This window comes from Electrophorus electricus, chromosome 2 (assembly GCF_013358815.1).
Source record: "Electrophorus electricus isolate fEleEle1 chromosome 2, fEleEle1.pri, whole genome shotgun sequence".
Lineage (NCBI taxonomy): Eukaryota > Metazoa > Chordata > Actinopteri > Gymnotiformes > Gymnotidae > Electrophorus > Electrophorus electricus.
In genome coordinates this window covers 27,051,408-27,066,288 of record NC_049536.1, presented here as the reverse complement: position 1 = coordinate 27,066,288, position 14,881 = coordinate 27,051,408, and the positions used below count along the sequence as shown (strand labels likewise).

General features: G+C 37.0%; 1 protein-coding gene across 1 annotated transcript in view; it reads left to right on the top strand.

The window, feature by feature from the left end:
* The window catches only part of ttn.1 (titin, tandem duplicate 1), a 143,468-nt gene that overhangs the window by 16,575 nt on the left and 112,012 nt on the right, over positions 1–14,881 (top strand). Inside the window, exons 25-40 of the mRNA XM_035536429.1 lie at positions 88–348; positions 436–699; positions 777–1,037; positions 1,132–1,392; positions 1,483–1,743; positions 1,838–1,979; positions 2,090–2,258; positions 2,390–2,621; positions 2,812–3,096; positions 3,191–3,310; positions 3,401–3,589; positions 4,536–5,021; positions 6,085–6,129; positions 6,472–10,242; positions 10,687–10,965; positions 12,422–12,703. Coding sequence (XP_035392322.1) covers positions 88–348; positions 436–699; positions 777–1,037; positions 1,132–1,392; positions 1,483–1,743; positions 1,838–1,979; positions 2,090–2,258; positions 2,390–2,621; positions 2,812–3,096; positions 3,191–3,310; positions 3,401–3,589; positions 4,536–5,021; positions 6,085–6,129; positions 6,472–10,242; positions 10,687–10,965; positions 12,422–12,703 — 7,308 coding nt within the window. The remainder of the gene's footprint in view (positions 1–87; positions 349–435; positions 700–776; positions 1,038–1,131; positions 1,393–1,482; positions 1,744–1,837; positions 1,980–2,089; positions 2,259–2,389; positions 2,622–2,811; positions 3,097–3,190; positions 3,311–3,400; positions 3,590–4,535; positions 5,022–6,084; positions 6,130–6,471; positions 10,243–10,686; positions 10,966–12,421; positions 12,704–14,881) is intronic.

Sequence of the window (14,881 nt, the reverse complement as noted above, 5' to 3'; positions counted from 1 at the left end):
TGGATGAGTTTAAATATATATATATATATATATATATATATATATATATATATTTAGCTTGCGTGTTTATTTGGTTTTGTCCACCAGGTGGCGCCATAAGCAGCCCACTGCATGATTTGACAGTAGCAGAGTCTCAGACTGCTGAGCTGGAGTGTGAAGTGGCCAATCTGTCTGCTGAGGGAAAGTGGTTTAAGGATGGACAACCTGTTAACTTTAATGACAATATCCAGAGTGAAGACATGGGTACTATTAGACGCCTTGTTATTGCCATTACCAGGCCACAGGATATTGGGGAATACACCTATCAGGTGGCAAACTCTAAGACATCAGCAAATCTCAGGGTTGAAGGTACATCCTATGTCACTGTATAGTTTATTCTCATTTAATATTTTTGTTTACCTCTTTTCGTTATGGATATACTTGTAAATTTTATAGCTGTGAAGATAAAGAAGACACTGAAGAACCAAACTGTAACTGAGACACAAGAGGCAGCGTTCAGTCTGGAAATTACCCATTTGGATGTGAAAGGTGCCCAGTGGATCAAGAATGGAGTGGAAATTCTGCCAAGTGATAAATATGAAATTACAGTAGATGGCACGGTGCACACCTTGAAGATCAAAAACTGCAACACCCAGGATGAAGCAGTTTATGGATTCAAACTGGGAAAGCTCTCTGCTAATGCCAGATTGAATGTTGAGAGTAAGTACTTATCTTTGGATTGCTTTTACCTAAACATTTGCTTACACCTTTATTTGAACTTTTGCTTTCTCTCTTAGCTATCAAGATTGTGAAGAAACCCAAGGATGTTACAGCACTGCTGGGCGCTACCGTCTCTTTTGAGTTGAGTCTGTCCCATGATGATATTCCAGTTAAATGGATGTATAACAACCAAGAACTAGTCCCAAGCTCTAACATTAAGATATTATCAGAGAGGAAAGCCCACAAAATCATCATTCAGAGAGTGGAAGACGACACAGCAGGAGAATACATTGCTGTATTTGGATATTTGCAGTGCAGTGCACATTTACACATTGAATGTAAGTTTTAAGTAACACTTTTTTCACAGTGTAAGACATCTTCTGGTATTTGTGCACAAATTGTATAGTAAGGTCCATGTTCCCCTCCATTCAGCCTTGAGGATCACAAAACCCATGATGGATATTGAGGTTGCAGAGAGCCAAATGGCCACCTTTGAATGTGAAGTTTCACATTTCAATGTCCCATCCATCTGGCTGCAAAATGGAGATGAAATTGAGATGAATGAGAAGTTTAGCATTGTGGTGCAGGGCAAGCTCCACCAACTCAAGATCATGAACACCAGCACGGATGATTCTGCAGAGTACACGTTCGTGTGTGGAAATGACGGCTTGTCAGCAACCCTGACTGTTAACCGTAAGTCATTCTCAGTCTTTTGTTATGCCTGTTTGACTCTTCACCAGCAAATTAATTTTATATTTACCTGCATCTTATCTAATTTTTCAGCCATTCTGATCGCCTCTATGCTTAAAGACTTCAATGCTCAGGAAAAGGACACTGTAACATTTGAAGTGACTGTGAACTATGAAGGCATCAGCCCCAAATGGTTGAAGAATGGTGTAGAGATTAAATCCAGTGATAGATGCCAGATTCGTTCTAGACAACTGTCCCACTCACTCACCATCCGTAATGTGCATTTTGGTGATAGTGCAGAGTATACGTTTGTGGCTGGATCTGCTGAGACATCAGCAAACCTGTTTGTCGAGGGTAAGTTTTTATATTTTTACAGTTTTTACATTTTCTTGTAAATGTTACAGATTCCATTTCAGTATGATGATGATTTGCATTATTTGTTCTTCAGCACGTGTCATTGAGCTCACCAAACATATCAAAGACATCAAGATCACTGAAAAGAAAAAGGCCATCTTTGAATGTGAGCTCTCTGAGCCTAATGTTCAGGTGACATGGATGAAAGATGGACAAGAACTTGAGTTAACTGACAGGTATTTTTTGAATGTAATACATTTTCCAGAAGATGACATACGGATTTTGACAACATTCATATAATTTTCATAACAAAATTTGTTCAATATATAATTTTCTATTATTTCAGGATCAAAGTTACTACACACAAATTCCTGCAGCGCTTGTTGATCCAGACTGTGCGTATGTCTGATGCTGGTGAATACTCTGTAGTTGCTGGCTCAAGTGTCTCCAAGGCTCACCTCACAATAGAGGCCAAGGATGTTCACATCTCTGAGCCTGCTGAGAAGGACATCCATGTAATTTTTCATTATTAATGGATAAATAATATTCCTTTTTTTCCTGGCTAAACATGATTAAACTTGATTATTAATTATTGATTGCTAATTTGGTTAATATTTTTTTACTAAACTGTTTCTCTTTAATCTAGGTTATTGAAAAGCAGAGATCCTCATTTGAATTTGAAGTCAGTGAGGATGAAATTGAAGGGCGCTGGTTGAGAAATGGTGTTGAGATCCAGTTCTCCCTTGAGAAGCGCTTCAACTATGTGACTATGAGAAAGGTGCATCGCTTGACAATTGCAGAAACATACAGGAGTGATGCTGGGGAATACACTTTTATTGCTGGAAAAAACAGTAGGAGAGTGAATCTACATGTCAACAGTGAGTGTCTTTTTTCAGCAGTTCAGTTATACACTGTATTTAAATATATATTTATGTCTATTAAATGTTACTGTAGGTGCAAGTCTTTCAGTTATGTTTAGAAATCATGATCCTTTTGCACTGGCTCCAGTTTTTTCTTACTTTTTTCTCTCTCTTTTTTGTTTGTTTAATTTTTAAAAATTCAATTCAGACCCTGAGCCTCCCCAGATCCTCAGACACATGTTAGATCTGTCTGTAGAGGCTGGAAAACCTGCACGCTTCTCTGTGGAAGTGACTGGCATCCCTCAGCCTCAGGTGTCATGGTATAAGAACTCTCAGATGCTGTCTTCTGGATTCAAGTGCAAGTTCCTGAGGGAGGGAAATGAGCACACTCTACTGCTCATTGAAGTCTTCCCAGAGGATGCAGCTCAGTATACCTGTGAGGCCAAAAATGACTATGGTCAGGACACCACTTCTGCTGTACTCAATGTGGAAGGTAAACAAACAAGTCAATCGCTCAGTAAAAACAAATAGTCTCTCCAGTGTTAATATTTTCTAATATGCTTACCTCTGTGTTTAATCAATGTCAGAAGTGGTTTCTCCAGATGTTGGAGTTCCATTGGCCCCACCTGTTGTCGTATCTGCTATTCAAGATGTCTCTGTTGAGGAGGGAGAGTCTGCCAAATTCCAGTGTCGAGTCTCTGGAGAAGGTAAGCCTCAGGTCTGTCAGAACTTTTGAAACATTATGAATGTTTGTTCAGGGAACAGTTACAAATAAAACTCTCTCTACTCATTTATAGATCTGAAGGTTACCTGGTATTGCAATGATCAGGAGATGAAGCAGTCGGACAATCTTAAAATGTCTGAGTATGATGGTAGCTGGCAGTTGGAGCTCATCAGAGCATATGTTGAGGATGAGGGGCAATACTCTTGTGTTGCTCGCAATTCCTCAGGGATGGTCTCTTCTACTGCAGTTCTGAAAATCAATGGTCAGTTTATCAGTTTGTTTCAATGTAACATCTTATTTTGCATGATTACATATTTGCAGTCATACTCTCCATGTTGCATGTCTAATTTCCCATTTATACACCTTTTACATGGACAACTCTTGTTTAAACCATGGTCACAATATGGGTCTGACTAGAGGTGGATTTTACACCAAATAGTTGACCACTGTTACACTTGGGCATGAGCTATTTATACCAAGACCTGGGTCCATCACTGTGTCACATTTTGAATAGGCATTCATCCACAGCACAGCTATTTAGCCAACAGCTATATTACCTAGGTCATGCCTTTTACACCATGTGTTCAATCAGTGTTTAAACTAGACCAAAGCTTGGTGCATAAATGGGTATTAAAAATTGTGAAGGTCACGTCTTTTGTCATGTAAAAATAGTATCTAATGTGCTGAGTTTAATGAATTTAAATGTACTATTTGTGCTAAATGAAACATTTACTGAGAAATGTTATTAAGGAATATGTTCTCAAATTGATTTAACAATGCTTTTTATTTGCTAGCAGCCAGATGACTCCATCCTGGTTTGTTTGCCATCCAATAGCACCACTGTTTTTGATCCAATCTAAAGGATTAGGCATGTCCAATATTCTATTAGTTTAATCATGGATGACCAGCTTAGACATTTCTTACATTGGAAAAAAGTAAATCATTAAGAAATATTTTTAATTAATCATTCTTTGTTTCAAGCATTTTAAAATATTTAAACATTTACTAATATTCTAGTTAAACACAGCCTCCAGTCTTTAATGAGCATAGTGCTTCCTCTCACACTAATTGCTTGTCTCTATCCATGGACTGTGACACCTTACTTTACCAGTCCTGCACTGCTCTAACTACTTCTGCAGTGTTCAGAAACCAATGAAGGATATAAAGCGACTGACATAATTCTTTAATTTTATTTCTTCATTGCTCAGATCTCAATGTGAAAGCCATAAATAGACAAACTATGTTGACCTCTGGAGTATCTCTTTCGGAGAGGGTCACTTCCCACACCCTGACTGAGACTCATTCTTCTTCTACTGTTCAAACTTCTGAAATGGTGTCCACTATGGAAACGGTAACATCATCAGTAAAACTCATTGGGGTCCAGCAGAAAATTACATCCATGGAAGAATATCCCAGGAGTCCAGCCTTGACTCTGAAAATGAATGACCTGACAGTCAACCTGGGTGATGTCGCTCAGTTCAACTGCTCTTTTGATGGGCAACCTCTTATGGAAGTTGTATGGGACCATAATGGAAGAAAACTTATGAATACAGAGAGAGTACAATGTTTGCATCATGGAGGGGTTTTGTCTCTCGTCATACTCAATGTGCAACTTTCAGACCAGGGAACTTACAGCTGTACTGTTAAAAATATAAATGGCGAGAATCGAACATCTGCGTGGCTCACCGTAGAAGGTGGTTACAGGTTTATCTTTTCTGTAATGACCATTCCATCTCATCATGCTTAAAGCTGATGTTTAATTTAAATCCTAAATATTTCCCATATGGTTATAACAAACAGTGATTTACAGTGTAATATTTCATGTAATTAATTTTAATCCTGTATGTAGTTTAATCTTTGACAGGCCTGGCCTAACATCATCCAATCATTACACTAACTTTTCTATCAGTGCTACAATATCTTCTTACTGATGAATAATCCCTAATAAATTTCCCTAACTTTATTCTCACTCAGCTAAGGAAGCAAAGCCCAAAGCAGAAACCCCCATCCCTTCTGATTCTGACAGTAAACCTTCTAAAAGTGAAAATGAGTCCAGTATAAAGGATTCTTACCAAGAAAAACAGGAATCTATAGAGAATGTCGGACCATTACATTTTTCCTCTCTGAAGGCAAAGTGGCAAATAATCCAACATTCCTACCCTGATCTTAAACCATTGCTGGACTGTGATATATATGAAGAAATTCAACCCAAATTCCTTGTGAAACTGCCCCCAGACATCCTTACAAAGCAAAAAGAAAATGTATCTCTTTACTGTATAATTAAAGGAATTCCCTCTCCGTATGTGGTTTGGTTACACAACCAAAAGAGTCAAGAGTCTTACTCCCTGAAACATGATGGGCCCTTGTACTGCTTAAATGTAATGAATACTGGTCCCAGGCAAGGGGATATTTACACATGCAAAATTATCAGTGCTGCAGGAGACAATGCATGCAGCACCCAGCTCAGGCTGAAGACAGGTTGGCATTTGCATGCTTTGGTCTTTCTCATCTTTTGAGGCCACATGTTCTTTTATTCGCACTCTTATTACATAGAAGACTCTTACATCTCTCAAAAATACAGCAAAAAGAAAATGACTGTGTTGTGATATCCTTCATGGATGTTCTTCAAGAGAGATGTTGTCCATTTTCTTACATTTTGAGTAGGAAATGGAAATAAAAGTTACTATCAATGTAATAATGATTTTAACCACTCTTTGCAGATGCTTACATTTATTTATTTGTATTTTCATTTCACAGTGCATACAGTGGAAGAAGAAGCTATACATGTGGAAGAAGCCAAAGGTAAACTAATCATACAAAAAAAGAGTTATATTATTATAAATTGTATTTATATTAGTAATGTTATTTTTATTAAACTCATGCTGAATGTTCTATATGCCCTTCTTTTACTAAGTTATTGATTAGTACTACAATCAACTACATCTGAAGCAAACATAAATTCCTTATGTAATGCTGTATGGCAAGTGAAGATAATTTGATCTATTTTATGTTGTGCTTGCACAAATGCATTTGATTTCAAAGTCACACAAATCCCAAATATCTTAACTAACTAAAAGCTGGTCACATTTACCTTTTTCAGCATGAAAATTGTAAAATGTAAAAATGTATCCTTTTTGTGCTTAGCTTTTTCTAGTTTGGCTGTGTCTTCTGAAGAGGATTCTTGTACAACAAGCTTCCATATAAAAGAGAAAAGCAAAACCTTTGAACTTCAGCCAGAATACAAATTATATTCAGAAAAAATACAGCAAACACTAGAAAAGCCAGTTTTTGTAACCAAACTCTTCCCAGCAACTGTAACTTCTGGAAACACTGCTACATTTACAGTAATTGTGTCTGGATTTCCAAAACCTATTGTTCAGTGGTATCACAATGGCCAAGTAATAACCACTTCATCTGTTTATTCATTTATCCAAGAGAATGAAGAATTCACTCTCATTATAAACAAAGTTAAGAAGGAATTAGAGGGCGAGTATTCTTGTACTGCAAGCAACAGGTTTGGCATATCATCATGTGCCTCTCTTCTCCATGTTAAAGTGAAAGATGAAAAGAGAGTGGATCAGGCTATTGGACAACCTCCATATTTCACCAAAGCAATTGAGTCAATACAGCGCACTGTTGGTGCCCAGGCTGTGTTTGAATACAAAGTAACAGGAGCTCCACATCCTGACATTCAGTGGTTCAGAGACAGCAATCATATTCAGCCTAGTAAACACTGTATTATTGTTAATAATGTAGATGGGTCTGGTTTCATAAAGATAATGAGCATTCAGCAAAAAGACAGTGGTCTGTATTCATGTAGAGCAATGAACCCTCTGGGAGAAGCCTCTTGCAGTGCTGAACTAGTTGTCTTCCCTGATACTGACTCAGCCTTTCAATGGCAGGAACAAATCATTTCAATGAAACAGAAGATTTACAAAGCATCTGTTTCTGAAAAAGCCACAGAGTCTGGCTTGTACAGTGTAGATCTTTCTGAACAGGCCAGAAGGAACATGCAGGAAAGACACCAGACAAGTTATACAGTTGGCTCTGAGGATGGGCAGACTATAGCAAGTAAGCAAGTAGGTGGTTTAAAAGACATAGATGTTTCATCTGCAACTCTACAAAGGGAGCAGTTAACTCACCAAGCTACAATTCTGCAGTCTCAAGAAATGCAAGAAGGACTAATTCTTGTTCCAACACATCCACAACATTCTGTGGCAAATCCTATGAAACAGCTCCAAATGGTAGCAGTTACTGCTGCTGTTAAAGAAAGTAATGTCTTCAAAGAACAGCATTTTGATTCTATTAAAAGCCCTGAGGTTTTAGAACTTGAACTCACCAAAGAACCATCCTCAATTATAATGTCTGCCATTTCTGAGAGTGTAACACCTCTTACAATTGTGAACACTCAGCTCTTAACTAATAAAGAAGCTAAAACTATACAGTCATCTCCAGAACCAAGACACGCCATTAGTAGCCATCAGGTTGAGACTAAATTAGACATCTTAAATGAAGAATACAAAAATATCCCATTCCCTGTGCAGGAGAAAAGCTTCAGAGTTAACAAAGGAGTTAAATTATTATATTCTGCAGTAACTTCAGAAAATATGCAACTTACAGAAACTCATTCGTCATCACTACCAACCATGGAGTCCACAGAATGTTTAGTAGGAAAGGAGAAAATCAAGCCAATATTGACCTCTATCAGTGAAATAAATTACACTCTTTCAAAAGAAAGTTCATTAGAGACACATAAACCAGTTAAAGAAGTTGCACAGTTGTCCAAAAACCAGGTCTTAAAACCAGCTCTTGTTGTTGAGGAAAAGCATAAACTTCAAGCAGACAAAACAGTAACAATACAAGGTCTAGACAGTGCTGTTTCAGTGCATACCCAAAAAGAGGATGGTCAAGTGCTTCACCTACAGGTGATTAATGACCAAGATAGTCTTCCATCTGAGGGTAGATTTATGAGTGAGACACCAGGAACAGAGATTGCTGATTCAAGAAAAAGCCCTGTTCTTTTATACACAATTTCTGTGGATGAGCAGACAGCGGTTAGTTGTGAGCTGTTATCACAGGTTTCTGCTGAGGAGAACACGTTACCCATAAAACCACTAAAGGAGGCGCCTGTTATGTTACATCTTCAGTCTATGCAGTCAGACACTACTTTGTTCAAAGAAGAGTTACTTTCAGTAATAAAGCCAGACCAGCAAACGGCAGTGCAGAAGCAAGAAAAGGACCGTAAGCATGCAATTACTACAGTGGAAAGAAGGGAAATAAGTGATGATTACTCCAAGGACATTGATGTTTCTGTGAAAGAGGTAAAGGCTGAGCACAGAAAAGAGCCAAAACCTTTAAACATACTTCACATGGTCTCAGAACCTATCCAGCTTCCAAAGGAATATCCATTTATGAGTAGTGTGAAGGAACAGCACGCACTTGTGCAAAAGGAAAACCACTGGAATCTTATACATGCAATGTCCGTGACAGACAGACAAGCTTTAGTGGAATGTCACACAGATGATCTGAAGGTAATGGACAAATCTACTTGTAAATTGGGTTTAGAGTCCCAAATTACTTTGCATCCTCTGCATATTGAAGAAAAGGCCATATCCACAGAAAATTGTGTCACTCTTGAAGCTGCAGAGCAGGATTTTGCTGTACAGATACAAGAGGGCCAATCTGTGAGGCAGTCAATATTAATAGAAGAGAAGCAAACTCTGACAGGAGAAGTATCAAAGAACATTATCAAGTCAGAAGCAACAGAAATAAAAATTACAACACAGCCTAGAGGACATATTTTACTGGCAGAAGTACAAGAAAGCAAAACCCTTCCAAAAGAACTAACATTTGTGATTTCCACACCAAAGCCACACAGCTTGGATATCAAACAACAATTGAAAAATACATTGCTGTCTGCTGTGGCCTGTGAGCAGCCATTAATTTTGGCTGATGTGGTGGGTAGTTTAGAAATTGTGGAATTTAAAGAAGTAAAAGTGCATAAAGAACCAAAATACACAGTTTTCTCATACGTCATTATAACAACATCTGCCCCACTGGAAATAACAATTGCATTTGAAGGTGAATATCCAAAAACAGCTGAACTCAGAAATGAGCTCCAGATAGCCTTACATTCTGTAATATTTGAGGAACAGCAAGTCATCACTTCTGAACAGCCTGGCACAATATCATTTCTCAGACCTGAGAGAGTACAGCTTCACATGGCTACCTCAAGAGAGATATGCTCACCAATGGTAGAGACCATGCATTTAACAGAAACTGTGGGTGTGTTTGCACCACCAAAAACTGAGTTTGCTGCTTTGACGACTGAAGCTCGAGATTCATTTCAGTATATTACTGTTGCACTAGAGTCAGAAAGTCAGATGACTCAGTTGACTACTGAAGCAAAAGTGGATGTACAAAAGTCCATTCAGACTAGAAGACAAGAGAGTAAATCTATGTTACTACAAGGCTATCAGCGAGATGTAGGACTTTCACATCTTATCTCTGATATGTCTATAGCACCAATTCCAGTTGAGGAGTCTATGGAGGTTCTTATTCAGAAAGAAAGAAAGGAAGAATTTCTTAAAGATGTGACAGAGAAAAGGACCTCAGAGCATCAAACCTTGGCTAAGGATGCTTATTTTGAAATGCCATTAGAAGACTTTGCTGTGGTAGAGAATAGTGTGGTTACATTTACTGTTAGAATAAAACATGTCAACAATGTTAATTGGTTGTTCAATGGTAAATTGATCAAATCTGGCAAAGAGTTCAAATGTTCCAAAGACCAGTACACATATACTTTAGTAATCCACAAAGTTACAAAGGAAAGACACGAGGGAGAATACACATGTGAGGCTGTAAGTGAAGCGGGCAAGACTTCAACATCATCAAGGCTCACAGTGGTCTCACAAGGTTGGATTATGGGGATATTTTTTCACCATAAATGAGGCATCTAATCCTTAACACTTCAGTTTAGGTGTAGAACACTCCGATCATTACTAATTAACCACTTGCCATCTGTGTCACCAGCATATTCCCATCACTTCACTTTTTTCTTTATTGGGTGGGGATTTTTTTCATGTGTGGAAACATTCACTTTCTTCTATTTTTTTCAATATATCAATTTTCTTTTGCCATTGTTTTGTCTTTTACTCAGCTCTTCAAGCATGTGTTGATATATCATGTTGCTGTGACATACTCCCCATGAAAAGATTAACACCACTTCTTTTTCACAGTCACTTGAGGACTACTACCATTTCCATGCTGTCCATACTTGACCCAGCTGAACACAGCCTAACTACTAATAATATTAGTTGTTGGAATATTTATTTGTGTTTTTTATCTCACATAATCCAGTGCCACCAGTTTTCAAGAGAAAAATCCATGACCTTGAAATCAGCACTGGCAACGCTGCAAAGTTTGAATGCGAGACTGAAGATGCATCCAATGTGACCTTTAAATGGTTCAAGTCTGGCTCAGAGATCAAACACAGTGACAAGTACAAGATCATCAGCCATGTAAGAACATCATCTCTGGAACTCCCAAATTCAACTAAAGCAGACAGTGGAGAATATTCCTGCTTTGCTTCCAACAAGCATGGCAGTGTTAGCTGCTCTGCTAACTTGAATGTTGCTGGTAAGTAAAATGAGTTTTCTTTATTAAAAGCTTTGCTTCTTGAATGGAATAGATGGTGATTGCAAATCAGCTGACAACCACCGATTTATTCATGGCAATGAATTCTTAAAGCAGTTAGGGTTGGAATGATTTTTCTGCAGTTATTGCTGCATCTATAATCTGGTTATTTTTATACTGATTTTATAGTGCTTCTAAATCTGAGGGGGTAGGTGAGAAGCTAAAACTACCATTAGCTGTGGGCACTATTTTAGGATGCCACATATCCCTTACAAAGTTTTAAAATGTAAAAGACTGGCTCTTTTATTTGCAGTCTTTTGAGTAAAAAGTCTTCAAATAAATTATTACTAGGCATTGTTTGTTGACAAGTTATTTGTTATGTCTTGTTTTGTTTTGTTTTAAAATCATAAAGGGAATGCATAGACTTTCCTCTTCTTTTTTACTGAGTTAAAACCCCTCATCTTTGAATAACAAACACCTTCTTTCTTGGAAATTTTGGAATAACTGACTGATAACAGGATCTTCCCAATTAAATATGTTCTTGGAGAGAAATGGTATCTACAGGACTTAACTATCGACTCTCTTTGAATAAGAATGTGAAATAAGGGTAGTTCCACTGATAGAAGTTTTTGCTTTTGCAAGGCATTAATGTCTCAAAAGTCTCAAGCCTTGTGCAGTACAAATAACATCTATATCATCGTTATAGATTTAGATTAGTAAAAAACCTTTTGGGTGTAGCTGTGGGTATCTTGAGTGTGAGTTAACACCACTTCCATGAATGTCATTTGGAAAAACAATAGCAATGAGCTTCATAAAACACTGGATTGTAAACTTACTTAAAATAAAAATAAATCTTGAGATTATAAAGGAAAATGTAAAATATAATGGAATATATATATATATATAATTATTATTATTATTATATCGTGGTTAATTTTATTGGAATATCTTTTTTCCTTTTTTGTGACAATGAAAGGTGTGTGTTTTTCATATTTCATGTACATTGTAATGGAATTATGGCTGGATATTCAGTCATCTCTTAAAACATCCCCTTTTTTACTTCTTAATTTATCACAAATGGCATGAAATTATTCCAAATAATATATTCCCCAGACCCACCAACATTTGTGAAGCATGAAGAAAAACACTGTTGACAAAAAGGCAGTAACTACACAGTTGTGATGCCAAGTGATTGTCATGTTTATGTGACATGGCTTAAGAGTCATTAGATTTTGAGTGTTGAAGGAAAATGCAAACATGCTTTTGAGGGATAGTATGTGGCTGCAGTTTATGGACATTGCTCTTTAAGAAAGTGGAACTTGTGAAATGCTAAGTAAGGTTGTTTGGGAGAGTTGCAGTGCTGTATTTTACTGTTATTAGTTGCTGATGATGGTTATAGTGACAGAAATTAAACAAATGGTCCATGAAACTTTCAATTTGTGATTTTTTTTATTCTCAGAAACCCCTTCCATCTCAAAAGAATTACAAATGCCGGATGTAGAGAAGGGTCCCAGTGCTGTGTTTCAGTGTGAGCTTATTGGTCCAGCCCCATTTGGATTTAATTGGCTTAATAATGAAAAACCTATCAGTTTGGATAAAAAGCACAGGCTTCTTTTCCAAGATTCAATAAAACATTTGGATATATGTTCATTTGAAAGATTAGATGTTGGGGAATACCATTATTATTTATCAAATCAAGCTGGACAGAAGTCTTCAAAATCAGTTACAACTGATTTAAGAGGTTAGTATGTCAGAGAGAGTAGCCACGGCTGGTGTCCCCATGACTAACGTGTGTTGCAACTAACTTGCAGCGCGGGTTATATTTTATGCTTTAAACTGCTAACAAAGCATTGTGCAACTTGTGGATGTTCTGAAGCTGGTATGACCAAAAACAACCAAAGTACAGCTTTAATGGTATGCTCAAACTGCAATATCAGGTACCAGTGAAAGTTCTAGATTAAATAATTCATTTTCAAATGAAAATCTCTGAAAACAAACATTTTCCTCTTTTCTCACAAAATGTATAACTTTCTCAGTGTTTCCATTGTCTGTCTGCAATTGTTCATGATATTTTGAGTCATTTTGGTTATACATTAAAAAAAAATTGTAGAACATTTAGTTTATTTTTCAGTGGAAGGTATGTCAAAATAAAAATGATCTCAATGTCATTTCAGATTGTGGGACTGGAAAACACAAAGCAATGTGACTTACTATTCATTGAAATTAGTCTCTAATATGTACTTGATAACTAATATATTCCTAGAGGAGTGACTGTACGGGAGTGAGTGAAGAACATTCTTCAGTGCCTCAGTACCTCTTGAAATTCTTGAAATGGACTATGAACCTGAGAGGATTATGGTCCACATTTGCAGGGTTCAGAATAATTCTGGAACAATTAGCTCAGTGATGACTCTTACAGTGGAAAATAGATTACAGTGTTTAATAGATCAGCTTCAATGGTTCATATCATCTTGAGAAACTATTTGGGGAACGTGCGCCTTGTGCTAGGTCTTGCATATCTTCAGTGGCTGCTTTGACATGTTGATTCTCAGCATGTGGAAAAACCAGTGTTTGTCACTTGTTTTTACCTTTTTGTGGTTCTTTTCCATTGGAAATTCAAAAATGAGTTGCTGCATGGACTCTTCAGAGTTTTGAATTTAATGTGTAGGTGTCTGGTGTTATTTTGGTTGTTGTGTTAATTTGTTCTTTGCACTCTGACTTGGAGTACATTTGTTTTTGGTTTATGCAAAAACTGTGGACTTTTCACATCTTTGTGAATGCCAACATCTTCTTAGGAATCTGAAGAAAACATTAAGAGAACCTGGAGATATGGCAAACTCCAACACCTGAGTCTGGCTATCCTTTTACATTGAGGAAGGGGACAAATGTCTTTCTTGAACTTTCTGGCCACAGAAAACATGTCAGATGTTGCTTTGAAGTTTGCTTGATATGGTCAATAATTATCTCTAATAAGCCACACTAAGTACTCTCAATTAAATAATATAAACAAATTTTTCTCAAGTTTTCTCTGAGCCTGTCTGTTCAGAAATATACAATTCACATTTTGGCAAGGTACCAGCAATGTTACGGATATGTCATCTTCATCCCATGATACACTGATTCAATTACTGTAACTTGAATGCACATTTCAGTGATCCCAGAAATTATTTGTGATTGATACAATGATGGACAATGTTTGTCTAAGACAATGTTTGTCTAAGACAATGTTAATACAAAATTAACAAGGAATCATTTAGAGCTGGAATGTCTACATGCACATACTCCAAAAATATCTAGAAGATAGTCATGTGAAGTATGAACTTTTCATGGAACTGACATCTGTCATGCTGATGCAAAAGCATTGACAGGAACATAATTTACTGGATTTTGTAAACTTGGTTTATTTTTAAAAAATAGTGTATTAGATCTAAATTTAGTTCTTAGTTACATATCCACATTTGTATCCAGCCAAGTACACAGAATGAAAGCCCTTGAAATAAAGAAATGAAAAAAGGGGCTGTATTAATATTTATGTATTTATTTAGTGTGACTATGTTCCTCTCAGAGCCTGCCTGTTTTGAGAAAGCTAAAAGGTATTGCAGTGCACATGGGCAGAAAATTAAGACTAGCGTGTACATTCAAAGGTGCAGACATCTGTCATCTGTACTGACCACAACAAAAGGATATTATAGATGGGCTCTTTTTTTTTCTTTGTGAACACCAGCCCACTAAAATGGAGTTTGAGGAAGCTTGGATCTATATACTATGATTTGATAAGTTTGTTTTAATGGTGTTTCTCTTAGATGCTGCCTGTTCTGTGAAGAAACTTAAGGGAATCATCTTGTGATCAGAAACTTGGACTTGAGTGCAGAAAATGATTGTGAGGTGGTACAAAAATGCCAAGCAGATCGACACTTAT